The 16805-nt window shown below is 42.3% G+C and overlaps 1 protein-coding gene across 1 annotated transcript in view; it reads left to right on the forward strand.

The window, feature by feature from the left end:
* The first annotated feature begins 1269 nt into the window (after nt 1-1269).
* Nucleotides 1270-16805, forward strand: part of MSH2 (mutS homolog 2) — a 76311-nt gene continuing 60775 nt past the window's right edge. Inside the window, exons 1-3 of the mRNA XM_025466175.3 lie at nt 1270-1564; nt 11618-11772; nt 16027-16305. Coding sequence (XP_025321960.3) covers nt 1354-1564; nt 11618-11772; nt 16027-16305 — 645 coding nt within the window. The 5' untranslated portion in view covers nt 1270-1353. The remainder of the gene's footprint in view (nt 1565-11617; nt 11773-16026; nt 16306-16805) is intronic.

Below are 16805 nucleotides of genomic sequence, written 5' to 3' on the forward strand. Positions count from 1 at the left end.
CAGGCTCCATGCAGGGAGCCCGATGTGGGACTTGATCCTGGGATCACGCCCTGGGCGGAAGGCAGGCTCTCAACTGCTGAGCCACCCAGGGATTCCCTTCCCAAGATATTTAAATTTTAACTTGTAGGCTAGTGGTTTCAGAACTGAGCTGATTGTCAGGACTACCCAGGGAGCTTTTAAAAAAAGATCCCAAGATCCCACCTTCAGAAATTCCAAGCCTTTATAGGTGAGTGGGGCCCAAGGAATACCGTTGAAAAGCCCCTGGGGGTAATTCTGCAGCTGAAGCAGGGTTGGTGCTGCTTCCACAGGTCAAGGGTGAGCCAAACAGGAACCTGCAATTCCTTTCCTGAGGCAGGTAACTGCAGGACACATCCTGACCTTCCGGTCTTTGCTCATTATTATTATTTTTTTCTTTGCTCATTATTAAAAACAAAAACAACAACAAACTCTATCTTTGTTTTCCACCTGAATAGTTATCTTCTAACAGTTTACTTACTATGAATTTACTTGCTGTACCGTCTTGCATTCACTCACTAGAACGCAAACTGAACATTACTGGTGACCCTCAGATTCTAGAAGAGACTGGCACATAGAAGGCCTCTTAAGTAGGACTTCCAATCAATCGATCAAGGAGTGGAGGAAAGGAGAATGCGGCTAGTGCAAAGCAATTAGGGGAGTTACGGAAAAAACCTATAATCTCGACGTTATCAGTTTGCTTAAAAAGGAAACAGGGACAGAGGGGTGCAGATTTAGTTTTTAAATCCCAGTATTCACGTAGCGTTATGTTACTCACATAAGGATTCTATACATTACTCAGTGCTCAGAGAGGGGGGTAGTTTTTTTTTTTTTTTTTTTTAATGTAGCAGGGTGAAAAAACAAAAAAACAAAAACAAATGTAGCAGGGTGGGGAGTAAGGCTAGTTTTTCCTTGTTCTCGAGTTTCTTTCTGACTGCTGTCTCATGCTTCCGGGTACATAAGAAACCCCAAAGCGCCGCAAAGCCCACCCGGCCGCCTTCCCCAACTAGCCATGCACCTGGATCCCAGGCGGGCGCAGCAGGACGGACACCTGGACCGAATCCTCTGAGGGCTGGCAGGCGGCCAGGGTCGGCGCGCGACCTAGGCTCACGCATGCGCAGTAGCCAGGGCTGCCGGCGTGCGCGGGAAGCTGGGCCGCGTCCGCTTCTGATTGGCTGCCGCGGCGGGCTCCCGCCCACCGCCGCGCAGCACTGGGTGCTGATTGGGCGTCTCCGCAAAGGCCGACGCCGCACGGGAGGGAGGGAAGGGAGGCGGGAAACAGCCTAGCGGGTGCGGGGTCGCGCGGCTCCTTCTGGCAGGCGGCGCGGACGCTCCGAAATGGCGGTGCAGCCCAAGGAGACGCTGCAGCTGGAGAGCGCGGCCGAGGTCGGCTTCGTGCGCTTCTTCCAGGCCATGCCGGAGAAGCCGACCACCACGGTGCGCCTCTTCGACCGGGGCGACTTCTACACGGCGCACCACGAGGACGCGCTGCTGGCCGCCCGAGAGGTGTTCAAGACGCAGGGGGTAATCAAGTACCTCGGGCCGGCAGGTGAGGGCGGGGACGGCGCGGGCTCCCCGGGCGGCGGGCGGGCGGCGGGCGGGCGGCGGGGCCCGGGGGCGGGGACGGCGCTCGGCCCGGCCGCTGCCCCGCCAGGTGGGGCGCCGCCCGGCCCTGCCGCGCCCTGCCCCTGCCCCTTTGCAGCGGCCCCCGTGCCGGGCGCTTTATTTAATGCGTTGTTCTTTTTAATTGTCCAGCGGTCGCCTGCGTGTCTGCCAGCGGCCCCGCCTTGGCCCTGTACATCTCCCCGCAAAGCCCGCCCCGCAGTGAGATTTAAAATAGCAGGGGGTTGGGGAGACCTTGTCACATCACCGCACTCCACTTGGGGCTCTGGTTCAGAATCTGAAACGGGCTACTGTTGGTGGGCAGCATCGCCCAGTGGTCAGGACCTCGGACTTGGAGCCAGGTGACTTGGAATCCACTTGCTAGCTGTGTGACTTCGGGCCAGTCACGAATGCCTTGGCCTCGGCTCGGCATTGCGCGCCCTCCGTGATCCGGCCCCACCCCTCCCGCATCAGCTCTCCCTGTAAGGCCACACGCTTCTCCCCCAATGTGAGCTAGGTGCTGTTGTTGTTTTTGATTTATATACTTATCGATGAGAGACACAGGCAGAGGGAGAAGCAGGCTCCGTGCAGGGAGCCCGACGCGGGACTCAATCCCAGGTCTCCAGGATCACGCCCTGGGCCGAAGGCAGGCGCTAAACCGCTGCGCCACCTGAGGTGCCCGAGCTAGGTGTTTTAGATGTTTTATGGTGATGGTTTTACTGCCTGGCTCCGTTGTGATGATGGAAAGAGCATTCTGAGGAGTCGTGGGTTCTAGTCCTACCTTTGCCACATGCAGATGGGATGTTACTGAGGAAAGAATGTTTCACATTCATCAAGACAAAATTGAGTGTTGCTGTGTCTGGCAGAGTTATGGACACTGGGACAGACATTTAGTATCCCTGCCTTCACACAACTCACTCTAGTGGAGAGCAAGGCAGAAGTAAATAATTGAAGGTGAAGAACTGTGTAGATGTGCTCCATAGCAAGTTGTTGAAGAGGCATAAAAGCAGGAATGGCAAAGATTGAAGACCTCAGAAGAAGCATTGCATGAGAAGCTAAATTTCATTTGAGTCTTGAAGGACTAGGCATTGGCTGGGATGAGGCCTGAAAGGCAGATTGGTGTCGCTGGGACAGGAATCCGGGGGGAGGGTGGTCCGGGTGGATGGAGTCAGAGGATGGAAGGCTTTTTTTTTTTTTTGGACTGAGTTGTTGAAAATTTTTTTTGTAAGCTCGGAGACTGGGTGGCTTTTTTTTTTTAATTTTATTTATTTTTTAAATTTTTTTATTTATTCAGAGGCGGAGAGAGAGAGAGGCAGGCAGAGACATAGAGGGAGAAGCAGGCTCCATACAGGGAGCCCGATGCGGGACTTGATCCCAGGTCTCCAGGATCACACCCCAGGCTGCAGGCGGCGCTAAACCCCTGCGCCACCGGGGCTGCCCTGGGTGGCTTAAGTAAAGGTGAAGTGGTATGTTGGATCTTTGGCTGTAGGATGGGGGATGGGTTAGAAGGGGCAAGAGGAGAGGTATTACAATTAATGGAGACCAGCCAGAGATGGATAGGGATGGCTTCATAGTTAATGATGGTCTAGATTGCTTTCCAGTTTTAAAGTTATTCAAGGCTAGTGCACTTAGCTCTCTGATGTTTGTATTACACAGTTTACAATAGCTTAAGCATTTAAAATGATGTAAAAAGTTCTAAATGTACTTGTATGTGTAAATTGAATCACTGGTTTTTCGAAACACCTGTTAATGATTCTAATACTTTCATTTTTCTTTTTTTTTTTTTAAGATCTTATTTATTCATGAGAGATAGAGAGAGAGAAGCAGAGACACAGGCAGAGGGAGAAGCAGGCTCCATGCTGGGAGCTCAACGTGTTACTCAATCCCGGGACTCCAGGATCACGCCCTGGGCCGAAGGCAGATGCTAGATGCTAAACCCCTGAGCCACCCAAGGATCCCCATCATTTTTCTAATATAGACTAATAATATGAAAGGAATATGGATGCTAACATCACACCCATTTATTGGGAAGGAAATTTAGTATGAATATGCAGGAATCTTCTGTACTGAAGTGTAGACTTTAATAAAAAAATATATATTCTTTTATTACTCTTGAAGGTTAAAGTGTGTTTAGTGGGCGCATTTCTAAGAATAGAGTAAGTAACCTAGACAGTCGCCTTCTATTCTATTGAGAATGACGTTAAAAGTGAATTTAACTTTTCAGAGATCAGCAAGTAAGTGAATTATTCTTAAGGATCTAGTTCTAAGACTAGAGATGTCAAATGCACATTTTAGGTAAAAGATTGTCCTATATATGCTTAGGTAGGATAATAACAGTTATATAAAAGATTGATCATGTTACTAGAAATTGGGTGAAATAACTCCAAAGAGGGAGGGACTCAAAAACAAAAATGTCCCAGACATCACCAAAGCAAGTGTCTTGCAGTTTTCACTGTGCAGGTTGCATTGTAACTGAGCATCTTTTTAAATAATACGTGTTACTGTAAGGCTGCCAAAACTTGTTTCTTGGGAGGAGTTTTCCTTTGTTTTAATATTATGCCATATAGGTAAAGGGTTAACAAAATCCTTTCCTTTGCTTCTCTGTCCCACCTGGAAACCTTGATCAGGTTAAGAAGGTTAGTTATGTCTCTAGGCAGCATTGGTTATTGCAGAAATGACCCTAGATTGGTAAATTATATCTGGACTGTAATGCCAGATGAACTATGAAGATCCCATGCATTTGCACTTAAGGCAAATCTTGGAGCCTGTGACCTTTTCCCACATTCTTTAGCAGTTGAACTTGCCTCTGACTATAGAAAATAGAAATGGTTAGAAAACTTCCTCAATTTCCTGCCCTCAAATCTATATTATTATTATTTTATTTATTTATTTTAAAGATTTATTTATTCATGAGAGAGACAGAGATTGAGACAGAAACACAGGCAGAGGGAGAAGCAGGCTCCACACAGGGATCCCGAAGAGGGACTCAATCCCGGGACTCTAGGATCACACCCCAGGCCAAAGGCAGGTGCTAATCCGCTGAGGGATCCCCTATACTTCTTTTTTAATATAACAGATTTGTTGAGATTATTCACATAGTATGATTCACACATTTATTTTTTGATTGACACATGTATATTATTCAGTGTTTTGTTTTATAATTCTGTAGCTTTTAGTATATTCACAAAGTTAAGCAACCATCGTAGTACATTTTTTTTTTTTTTTTTTTTTGGAAGTAGGCTCCATGCCCAGCTTGGAGCCCAACAGCCCAACATGGGGCTTGAACTCACGACCCTGAGATCAAGACCTGAGCTAAGATCAAGAGTTGGATGCTCAACCTGCTGAGCTGCCCAGGAGCCCACCACAGTGCATTTTATTTATTTATTTATTTATTTTTTTAAAGTAATCTCTTCACCCAAAATGGGGCTCGACCTCAAGACCCTGAGATCAAGAGTCAGATAATCTACTGACTGAGCCAGGCAGGCCCCACAGTAAATTTTTAAAACATTTTTGTCAGTCCCCAAAAGAAACCCTGTACCCATTAGCAGTTGTCCTCCTGCCCCACCTCCAATTCTCCCAGTCCTAGGCAACTGCTAACCTGCCTTCTCTTTTGCTTATTCTGGACATTTCATAAGAGTAGAATCACAAAATGTGATCTTTCATGACTTTTTTTTCACTTAATATTTTCAGGATTCATCTCTGCTATCAGTACTTCATTCCTTTTTCTTTTTTTTTTTTTAAAGATTTTATTTATTCATGAGAGACACACAGAGAGGCAGAGACAAAAGCAGAGGGAGAAGCAGGCTGCATGCAGGGAGCCTGATGTGGGACTCCATCCTGGGACCCTGGGATCATGACCTGAGGCAAAGGCAGACGTTCAACTGCTGAGCCACCCAGGCATCCCGAGAGAATTTCAAGAGGACTCCATGCAGAACCCACCGTGGGGCTCCATTTCACAACCATGAGATCATGTCCTCAGCCAAAGCCAACAGATGCTTAATCAGCTGAGCCACCTACATGTCATTTAACCCATTTCCCATCTACCTCCTCTCCAGCAACCCCCAGTTTTTGTTTGTTTGTTTGTTTGTTTTAAGATTTAATTTATTTATTCATGAGAGAGAGAGAGAGAGAGGCAGAGACACAGGCAGAAGAAGCAGGCTCCATACAGGGAGCCTGACAGGAGACTCAATCCCGGCTCTCCAGGATCACGCCCTGGGCTGAAGGTGGCCCTAAACCGCGGAGCCACCCAGGCTGCCCCCCCCTTTTTTTTTAAGATTTTATTTACTTACTCATGGGGGACACAGAGGCAGACAGGAGAAGCAGACTCCATGCAAGGAGCTCGATATGGGACTTGATCCTGGGACTCTAGGATCACACTCTGAGCCAAAGGGGCAGATGCCCAACTGCTGAACCACCCAACCGCTGAGCCACCCAGGCGTCCCTCAGAGGTAACTTTCTATTTCCTCTCTGTGTGGTTCCTTTTATTGGCATTTAGACTTATTCACATCTTTTTAGCTACTTTTGCCCTTCAACATCTACATTATTATAAAGACCTGTGAGATAGTAGCTATCTCCGATTTATAGATAAGGAATTTGAGTCACTGAGAAAGAAAGTTACTTTTTCCCCCGCTTTTGCTGTCAGAACTCAGCTTGGAAAATATCTCCTTTTGGAAGCCTTTCTTGATTCCCACGTTAAGACTGTCTGGGGGACGCCTGGATGGCTCTGGTTGAGTGCCTGCCTTCAGCTCAGTGCGTTATCCTAGGGTCCCGGGATTGAGTCCCACATATGGCTCCCTGCGTGGAGCCTACTTCTTCCTCTCTCATGAATAAATAAATAAAATCTTAAAAAAAAAAAAAAAAAGGCTGGTTAGCTGTCTCTCTTAGGCATTCCCTGCCCTTGTTCTCCTTCCCCTAGACACAGCTTTGAGTCTACCTATTCCTGTCTATCCCAATCGCCTGAAAGCTCCCAGAGAGCAGCAGGAACTGTGTTTTAACCAATGTCTACCTCTGAACCCTAGCACCTGGCCCAGTGCCTTCATGTAGCAGACACATGGTAATTGTCAGCTGAATGAGGTCAGGGGGGCTCCAAATTATTATTATTTTTTAAAGATTTATATATTCATGAAAGACACAGAAAGAGAGACAGACATAGGCAGAGGGAGAGGCAGGCTCCCTATGGGAAGCCTGATACCGGACTCAATCCCTGGGATCAAACCCTGAGCTAGAGGCAGATGCCTGACCACAGAGCCACCCAGGTGCCCCGGCTCCAGATTATTCTTTTTTTTTTTTTTTTTAATTTTTTTTTTTTAAATTTATGATAGAGAGAGGCAGAGACATAGGCAGAGGGAGAAGCAGGCTCCATGCACCAGGAGCCCGACATGGAATTCGATCCTGGGTCTCCAGGATCGCGCCCTGGGCCAAAGGCAGGCGCTAAACCGCTGCGCCACCCAGGGATCCCTCCAGATTATTCTTGAAGAGAAAAATCTTGTACAAAACCAAGGCTATTCCTTCTGCTGTACTCCAGGTGGAGTCTGGTGGGTAGGTTTCTGTTCCTCTTTCCTCACATTTCACACCAGGAGGTCAGTTTTACTCCCCAGCTGGTTAAAGCATACAATCAATGCTAGCTGCACTTATAAGACTTAAAATGCACTCCCACCCAGTAAGTCACAAAACCTCCCTTGCGAGAAATAGTACCTTTAGAGGATAACCTTGGCAGTTGGGCAGCCTGGCAGTGTGTTAGCAATGGAGATAGAGGAGGCCATGGGGGGGGGGGGTGCGAATCACCTCATTTGCCTCTTCACCCCACCTACTTTTAAGAAATTACTACTGTTGTGAACCTGTGTTCCTGTTGAATGTCAGTAGAAAGATTTGACCAGATTGCTCTGGATCCTTCTATCCAGAGCGCAGTAGATAACATTGATGTGCAAAGTAGTTAGGTGTAATAGAGAGTGGTGGAGCTTGTGGATCTGAGAGTGCTTATTCATCCTGTGATAGCATTTAATTTTAGATACTTTAAAAACCCTGTGCTGGCCAGACAATTCTACTGGCACATCCTAGTGGTTTGATGATTTAAGAGCTGTTTTAGAATTTTTCATATTTTTCCCCCCTCTCAGGATTTATTTTTGCTGACTTTTCATTTTGCCTTTTAATTTAAAGGATGATATGAAAAACAGTGTTTTGGAAACTCGTATTTACTGGAAGTTGCTGGTAATACTCAGTGGTGTTTATCAGTGCCTTTGAGAAATTCTTTTTTTTTTTTTTTTATTTATTTATTCATGAGAGACAGAGAGGCAGAGACACAGGCAGAGGGAGAAGCAGGCTCCATGCAGGGAGCCTGATGCAGGACTGGGATTCCGGAATCACTCCCTGAGCCAAAGGCAGACGCCCAACTGCTGAGCCACCCAGGTGTCCCTTTTTTTTTTTTTTTCCTTTGAGAAACTCTTATCTGCTTTTGTATTAAGTCTAATTTGCTTCTTAAGAAAAAAAAGATTTATTTTAGAGAGCCTGCACTAACGGGGAGGGGCAGAAGGAGAGAGAATTTTTTTCTTTCTTTTTCTTTTTTTTTTTAAGATTTTATGTATTTATTCATGAGAGACACACAGAGGGAGAGGCAGAGACACAGGCAGAGGGAGAAGCAGGCTCCATGCAGGGAGCCCAATGTGGGACTCGATCCTGGGACCCTGGGATCATGACCTGAGGCAAAGGCAGACGTTCAACTGCTCAACTGCTGAGCCACCCAGGCGTCCCAAGAGAGAATTTCAAGTGGACTCCCTGCAGAACCCACCGTGGGGCTCCATTTCACAACCATGAGATCATGTCCTCAGCCAAAGCCAACAGTCAGACGTTTAATCAGCTGGGCCACCTAAGTGTCTCTGCTGCTTTTCTTGACCAAGTTTTTTTTTCTCCTTATTTTTATGATGTTTCATCATAGGAATAACATTTCTCATGTGGAATTCAACTGGATAGGTTGGTAAGGTGACCAGTCTTTCTGATTTGCTTGTGACTAAGAGGGCTCCTGGAACATCGGACTTCCAGTATTAAAACTAGGAGCGTCTTGAGCAAAATGGAATGAGTGCTAGGCAAAACCAGGGAATAATTTCCATAGGGTCGACAGTTGCACTCAGGTTCTGATCTTGAGTGAGTGTTAGTTGGGAGATGTGAGTCTGTTACAGACTGGAGGCCTCCCCGTCTCACACATGCCTTGTTGAATGGGATTCTAGAGTAAACAACTTTCATGGAGCTTGCTTTGTAAATGCAAGCCACAGAAATAGCAATCTATTCAAATCTGTAAGAAAATATGACTGTTAAACTTACTGAGTTGAGGGCAGCCTCGGTGGCTTAGAGGTTTAGCACCGCCTTCAGCCCAGTGCGTGATCCCAGAGAGACCCGGGATCGAGTCCCACGTTGGGCTCCCTGCATGGAGCCTGCTTCTCTCTCTGCCTATGTCTTTGCCTCTGTGTGTGTGTGTCTCATGAATAAATAAATAAACTCTTTAAAAAAAATAAACTTACTGAGTTGAAAACTGGTGGCCTAAATAGTGTTTTGCTCTAAGTTTGAACTGATTGCCTATTTTTTAAAGATTGTGAGATTTCAGGGAAAAATTCATATTTTGAGCTGCTTTTGAGAAATCTGCACAATTGAAAATTCTGGGTGTAAATATCCCAGCAGTTCAGCAGTGGATTTGGAGCTGAGTGGCTACTCTCTCTGACATTCCTCCTTTATCCTGATGTACTTTCCAGTTTTTGTCACTGTTTCCACCCACCTTTTGAAGCTGCTTGTCATGTCAGCTCTATTGCTACTCTTCTTTGGGTTTCCTTTGCTCATTTGATACCTTCCTATACCTACCTGGTCCCTGTTTGTTTGCCAGTCCTGGATGAGATAATGAGGAAGGAATGTTCTTGGAAAGAACTTTAGAGAGGCAAGATTTGAGCCCTTTTTCAGGGTGTCTGACAGGAATTCTTGACAGTACTTGTAACTAATGAATGAAAGGAAAGTATCAGCTGTGCTTAGCTGTACAAGACAATTGTCTTAAGTCATTTAATCTGTATGCTTGTTTATACTTTATTTTAGAAATTTTTTTATTTATTTATGATAGTCACACACAGAGAGAGAGAGAGAGGCAGAGAAACAGGCAGAGGGAGAAGCAGGCTCCATGCACCGGGAGCCCGACGTGGGATTTGATCCCGGGTCTCCAGGATCGCGCCCTGGGCCAAAAAGGCAGGCGCTAAACTGCTGCGCCACCCAGGGATCCCCTGTATGCTTGTTTATATTTCATATTTGTAATTGGCATGATCTATTATTAAATTTAGGTTAAGTCTTTAATAAGATCCAGAATTGGGAACCCTGGGTGGCGCAGCGGTTTAGCGCCTGCCTTTGGCCCGGGGCGCGATCCTGGAGACCCGGGATCGAATCCCACGTCGGGCTCCCGGTGCATGGAGCCTGCTTCTCCTTCTGCCTGTGTCTCTGCCACTCTCTCTCTCTCTCTCTGTGTGACTATCATAAATAAATAAACATTTAAAAAAAAATTAAAAAAAAAAATAGATCCAGAATTGTCAGAATAATCTACATATAATTACCTTTAAGTGAATAATTGGTATTACCTCTACTGTTTGAAAATTGAATTTTTATTCCATTTAATGATGTGGGTGATTTTATTTTGTAAGAAATTGATAATTGCAAATCATAACTAGGATGAGATACTGTTTTTTATCTAATGATAGTTCTTGACCTTTGGGACTATTGATTTTTTTGGATTGAATAATTTGTTGTTTTGAGGGGCTATCCTGTACATGTTTAACAGCATTACTGCCTTACCCATCAATTCCATTAGTACTCCCCTTCTCTCCCCCAGTTCCTGACAAGCCACATGTTCGCAGACATTAGCAAATGTCTGCTAGAGAACCAAGATCGTCCTGGTTGAGAACCAGTGATCTAAGATAAAGACCAGAAATCTTGAAAACTCTGTGTTGATTGGATAGGGGAAATAGATAAACTCCTACTTTATGGATGATAATGAGAATCGTCTGGCAATATTTATCAAAATCCCTCAACATTCTTTGATAAAATCCAGTTTGGGGGCTTTGTGTTAACAGATGTACTAACATATTTGGTGAGTGAAGCGTGTACAAGATGATTTATGCAGCATTGTTGTAACAGCAGAGACTGGAAACAACCGATATGTCCCTTAATAAGAGACTAATTATAGAATATCCTCAAAGTCCTTGGAATATTTGCAGCTGTAAACAGAAAAGCTGATTGTACTGATGGAACAATCTTCCAAAATATATTAAAATTAAGAAAAAGCCAAGATACAGAACAGTGTTTGTAGTATGCACTTACTGATGTAAGAGAGGAACAAAGTAATGCTTGTGTATGCAGCTTATTTTGGAAATCTATTTTATAAACTAACAGCAATTGGCTGGGGAATTGGATGTAGGGGAGCAGTGGTGAAAGGGAAGTCACCTTTTTTGCTATACTTTTTGAACCTTTGAATTTTTATCTGTGCTACCTAGAAGATTTTGCAATGAATAATGGCATTCATTTTTATGGAACTTTTGAGAAAAGTTTAATTCCATACAAATATTATATAGTTATATATAGCTATATATAGTTATATATTGTTGTATATAGTTATAAGACTTTAAAAAAAAAGACTTTTATTCAGACTTCTGAGAAACTAATTATAAGAAAGGACAAGTAAGTTTAGCTTTATATATATTTACTCCTTGTTTTATCTTTGTATCTTCTTAATTTTTTATTTTGATGAATTGGTTCCACAGAAGGAGACGGGATGAGGCACTACATCTATTCACCTTTTTATACCCTTCAACTTCCAAAGTCCCTGGGATGAGTAATAGTGCTTGATAAACAGTTTTTTATTGAAGGAATGAATTAATGAGAGAAGAATGTAGGTTGGGGAATCCATTGTGTTAGGTACTTGAACACTTACTACTTTAAATCCTCAAATCTGTGTAACGTGTTTTTTAATATTTTTCTTTAGGAACAAAGACCCTGGAGAGTGTTGTGCTTAGTAAAATGAATTTTGAATCTTTTGTTAAAGATCTTCTTCTAATTCGACAGTATAGAGTTGAAGTTTACAAGAATAGAGCTGGAAGTAAGGCCTCCAAGGAGAACGATTGGTATTTGGCATTTAAGGTAATTATCTTTAAATTGGTTATTATTTTTAAGAGTAGAAAGAATAAAAATGTGAGGGAATTCTATTGTGTGCTTTAATATTGTAACCAAGTTCTGATAACAAAATGCTTTGAAAAATATTCCTTAGTGTGTGGTTTTTAAGATCATGGTTTAATAGCAATTTAAAAATTCAGTAAATCTTTATTATTTACTGAATATTCTGTATAAATACTCTGAGCTGTGTCAATATCCCTGAAACGTAAATAATAAAATAAACTTTACATAAAATTGAATGCCAGCATGAAACAAAGATTTGATTTTACAGTTTTTAAGGTACTATCACACAGATTTACTGTATCCCAAATTATCTCATTTATACACTTTTTTTGAGATTTTAAAAATATTTTTGAAGATTTTATTTATTTGAGAGAGAGAAACAGCGCATGATAGAGGCAGAGGGAGAGAATCTCAAGCCGACTCTACGGTGAGCGCAGAGCCCCAAGACCAGCTCGATCTCATGACCTAGAGATCATGACCTGGAAATCAAGAGTGGCATTTTATTGGATAAGCCACCCAGGCACCCCCCCCCCTTTTTTTTTCAAATTTTTATTATTTTTTTAAAGATTTATTTATTTATTGATTCCTGAGAGAGAGAGAGGGAGAGAGAGAGAGACAGGCAGAGGCAGAGGGAGAAGCAGGCGCCATGCAGAGAGCCTGATGTGGGACTTGATCCCAGGACTCCAGGATCATGCCCTGGGCCGAAGGCGGCGCTAAACCGCTGAGCCACCCAGGGATCCCTTTTTCAAATTTTTAAAAAAATTTATTAAACTTTATTTAAAGTGATCTCTATACTCAACATGTGGCTTGAATTTACAATCCGGAGATTGAGTCACATGCCAACCAGGGGCCCCTTGTTTGTACATATCTTTGTATGTGTCTTTCTCTTCCATTAAGTTTATAATTTCTTGTATGTCAGGGGCTTTGTTAAATGGTGATCGTATTCCTTGGTGTCCCTTAGAAAGGCTTATTGACCTTCATGCTTCTATGGCTTAATGGAGATTGGAAACAATAGTACTGTTTTGTTTTATTTAATGACTGTCTTCATTGTTAGTCTGTAAGGTCCTGTGTTTGGTTGTTCAAATGCAGTGTCTGCAGAGTAGGTTCTCAATAAATGCTGGAATAAATCAATGGTTAGAATGTTGTTGGGGAGGTGAGATTTATTCTTGAAAGGGAATACATGCATGATAAGGCTCTGGGCTTATAGTTAGTGTATATATATAGCCTTTCTTTTCTCCTCTCTCTGGTTGTCCTTGGCAAATTTCCCAATCCCTTCTCCTGTATCTGTTTCTCCATAAACAGTAAAATTGGAAGGTTTTTGTTTTTTTTTTTTAAATGTTCTCTAACTTGAAAGTCCTGTGATTTTTTTTTTTTTTTTCCTTCTTGTGAGATTTAATAGAATATTTAAACATTTGATCTTGGTACTACCCCAGATACAATCTTCTTTGGTCTCTGTTCCATATTGTGTCCTCCTCCCCCAGCCTGCCTTTGTAAATGTAGACATTTACTGAAGATTGTATCTGCGAGAATTTAGCATTCTACATTATGGAGTTTCCTGGGGATTTTCATTGATGTTTTCCTGATAACGGGGTGTGGGGTGGGGGTGGGGAGGCTTTTACTTAGAGTTGTAGCCTCTATCTTGAAAGATTTTAATAGATAATTGAGGGTACCACAAAGTGATTTTTCTGTCTCATTCTTCATAGAACTCAATTAGTTAACACCACCAAAATGTGGAATCCTAAATTTAAGAGATTACCATGTATATCAGCCCATCACACCTCACTCCTCTATGTCATACCAGAATCCTTCAAGATGAATTCTTTTCAAGATGAATAGACATTTAGGTCAGGGGGAAATTTTTTCAAATATGTATCTTTATCAAATTAGAAGTGGTATTTTCATCCTGACATTTTAAGTTCAAATCTAAAACTGCAAAAATTGGGCAGCCTGGGTGGCTCAGCGGATTAACGCCACCTTCCACCCAGGGCCTGATCCTGGAGACATGGGATCAAGTCCCATGTCGGGCTCCTTTCGTGGAGCCTGCTTCTCCCTCTGCCTGTGTCTCTGCCTCTCTCTCTCTCTATGTCTCTCATGAATAAATAAATAAAATCTTAAAAAAAAAAAACTGGAAAAACTGATTTGTCTTTACATCTTTTAGCTTATTGATTCTACAGTAAACTATTAGTGATATTTAAGATAGTTGATCTCTCTGATTGATTTCTTTCCCATGTTCTCAGTGGTATGTTCAGAGCAGGAAAAGACTTTGGATACCATCTAATTCACAGATTACCAGTCTTATCATTTTCAAGAACCCAATTTTGTTAGCTACTGGTTCTCTTGAGAGTTTTTTAAATTTTTTTATTTTTTTATTTCTTGAGAGTTTTTTTTTAAAGGTGTGCTTCATAGTCTGCAAATCCAAAGTATGGAAGTAAAAGCACTATGTTTACATTTATGACCGAAACAGTTTTTTATTTTATTTTTTTATTTTATTTTTAATTATTTTTTAAAAACATAGGAAACCTCAAATGGGAATTTTGACTTTTTTTTTAAAAAGATTTATTTATTTATTTATTCCTGAGAGACACAGAGGCAGAGACAGGCAGAGGGAGAAGCAAGCTCCCTGCAGGGAGCCCGATGTGGGACTTGATCCCAGATCCTGGAATTACGCCCTGAGCCACAGGCGGATGCTCAACTGCTGAGCCACCCAGGCGTCCCATGAGTCAGTGCTTTTAAAATTTGAATGCAAGAATTCTTTTGTGGGGCAGCCCCAGTGGCCCAGCAGTTTGGCGCCGCCTTCAGCCCAGGGCCTGATTCTGGAGACCTGGGATCGAGTCCCATGTTGGGCCTCCTGCATGTGTCTTTGCCTCTCTCTCTCTCTCTCTCTCTGTGTCTGTCATGAATAAATAAATAAAATCTTTTTTTTTTTAATGCTTTTGCCATTTCATTTTTAAAAAAAATTTTTTTAAAGAGTGCCTAGCTGGTTCAGTGATAGAGCCTGTGACTCCTGATCTCAGGATCATGAATTCACATCTCATGTTGGGCATGGAGCCTACTTTAAAAAATAATATTAAATAATTTTTTTGAAGATTTTGAGTAATCTCTCCAGTGTGAGACTCAAACTCACGACCCTTATTTCAAGACTGTCATGCTCTTCTAACTGAGCCAGCCAAGTACTCCCTCCATTTTATTTTTGATTCAGATTTTTTTTTTTTATAAGATTGCATTTACTTATTCATGAGAAACACAGAGAGGCAGAGACAGGAGAAGCAGGCTCAATGCAAGAAGCCCAATATGGGACTCGATCCCGGGACTCTAGGATCACACCCTGAACCAAAGGCCACTCAACCACTGAGCCACCCAGGCGTCCCTTGATTCAGGTTTTAATCAATAATCCATAGTTATAAGTTACTTAGAATCCTATTATAAAAAAATAAATGATTATCATGATTATGATGCTTCAAGAGCTATTGATGGCTATTGGTTGCTTAAATTTTGTTTTTTTTTTTTTTTTTTTTCCATGGATCATCATTTGCCCCAGAAAATGCCACAGGCTAAAAATTTCCTATCAGCTTTTTTTTTTTTTTTTTTTTTTTAGATTTTATTTATTGATTCATGAGAGAGACAGAGAGGCAGAGACATAGGCAGATGGAGACACAGGCTCCCCATAGGGAGCCTGATGTAGGACTCAATCCCAGGACTCGGATCATGCCCTGAGCCACCCAGGTGTCCCCATCCTATCAGCTTCTGATCAGTTTGAAATATAGTGTTAACCTTCTGACTTGACACAGGTCCTGCCAGAAGCAAAGAAGTTTGACCCTTTAGTTGACTTGTGTAGTCTTAAAGAGGGATTTCTGATCTTTTTGAAATATTGAAAATAGGTCTAGACCCTTTATCTGGAAATCACTAATATAGAACAATCTGCATTTTACTGATAAGATAGAGAATTGACTTTCCAAGGTCAGTATTTTTAGCTAATATTACTGCTCTTCTGTGTGATATAGTTAGTGAAAATACTGGTATGTGCAATTAATAAGTAGATAATTTCATAGGATATAGAAATTTAAGCATACCATTAATAGGATTATCATTTGGATACTTTAATGATTGTGTATAAATCCAGCTGCCAAATTTCAAAGTCTCTTTTGAAAATCTCTTTTGATACGTTTATTTTTACATAAAGTACATTCAACAGTTCTTAAATTTTTTTATTTTTTTAAGGCTTCTCCAGGTAATCTTTCTCAGTTTGAAGACATTCTCTTTGGTAACAATGATATGTCAACCTCCATTGGTGTCGTGGGTGTTAAAATGTCTACAGTTGATGGCCAAAGACAGGTCGGAGTTGGGTATGTTGACTCCATACAGAGGAAGCTAGGACTTTGTGAGTTCCCTGATAATGATCAGTTCTCCAATTTGGAGGCTCTCCTGATTCAGATTGGACCAAAGGAATGTGTTTTACCAGGAGGAGAGACTGCTGGAGACATGGGAAAACTGAGGCAGGTAAGGGAATCAAGGTAGGGATGAAGGAGAATCTAAGCCTAGGAAAGACTAACATGATAGATACTGTTTTATTTAAAAAGCATAATTCAAAAGTCAATTTTTTGTATCTAACTACAGTCTTGTTATATTTCAAGGGTAATCTTGTTTGTCATTCACAGAAACTTTATGAGGACTTTAGAACAAGCTATTTCTTGTTAAGGCTTGTTAGACCTCAGATCATTTCCCCTTTTCCTGCCTTCTTCCTTCCTTCTTAAAAGAGTAACAGAATATCATCTTAAAGGGATCACAACTGATAAAGAAGAATGCTTTCAGAGTTATGGGGGGGAGATGATTTAGGTCCATTAAAAAAAAACAATACTACTGTATTTAGCATGGATTTATCAAATAAATACAGATCTTTTTAAAAAAAATTTATTTATTTGAGACATATACAGCATGAACAAGGGGAAGGGCAGAGGGAGAGGGAGAAGCAGGCTCCCCACTGAGCAGCTAGCCCAGCC

Source organism: Canis lupus, chromosome 10, assembly GCF_003254725.2.
Source record: "Canis lupus dingo isolate Sandy chromosome 10, ASM325472v2, whole genome shotgun sequence".
NCBI lineage: Eukaryota > Metazoa > Chordata > Mammalia > Carnivora > Canidae > Canis > Canis lupus.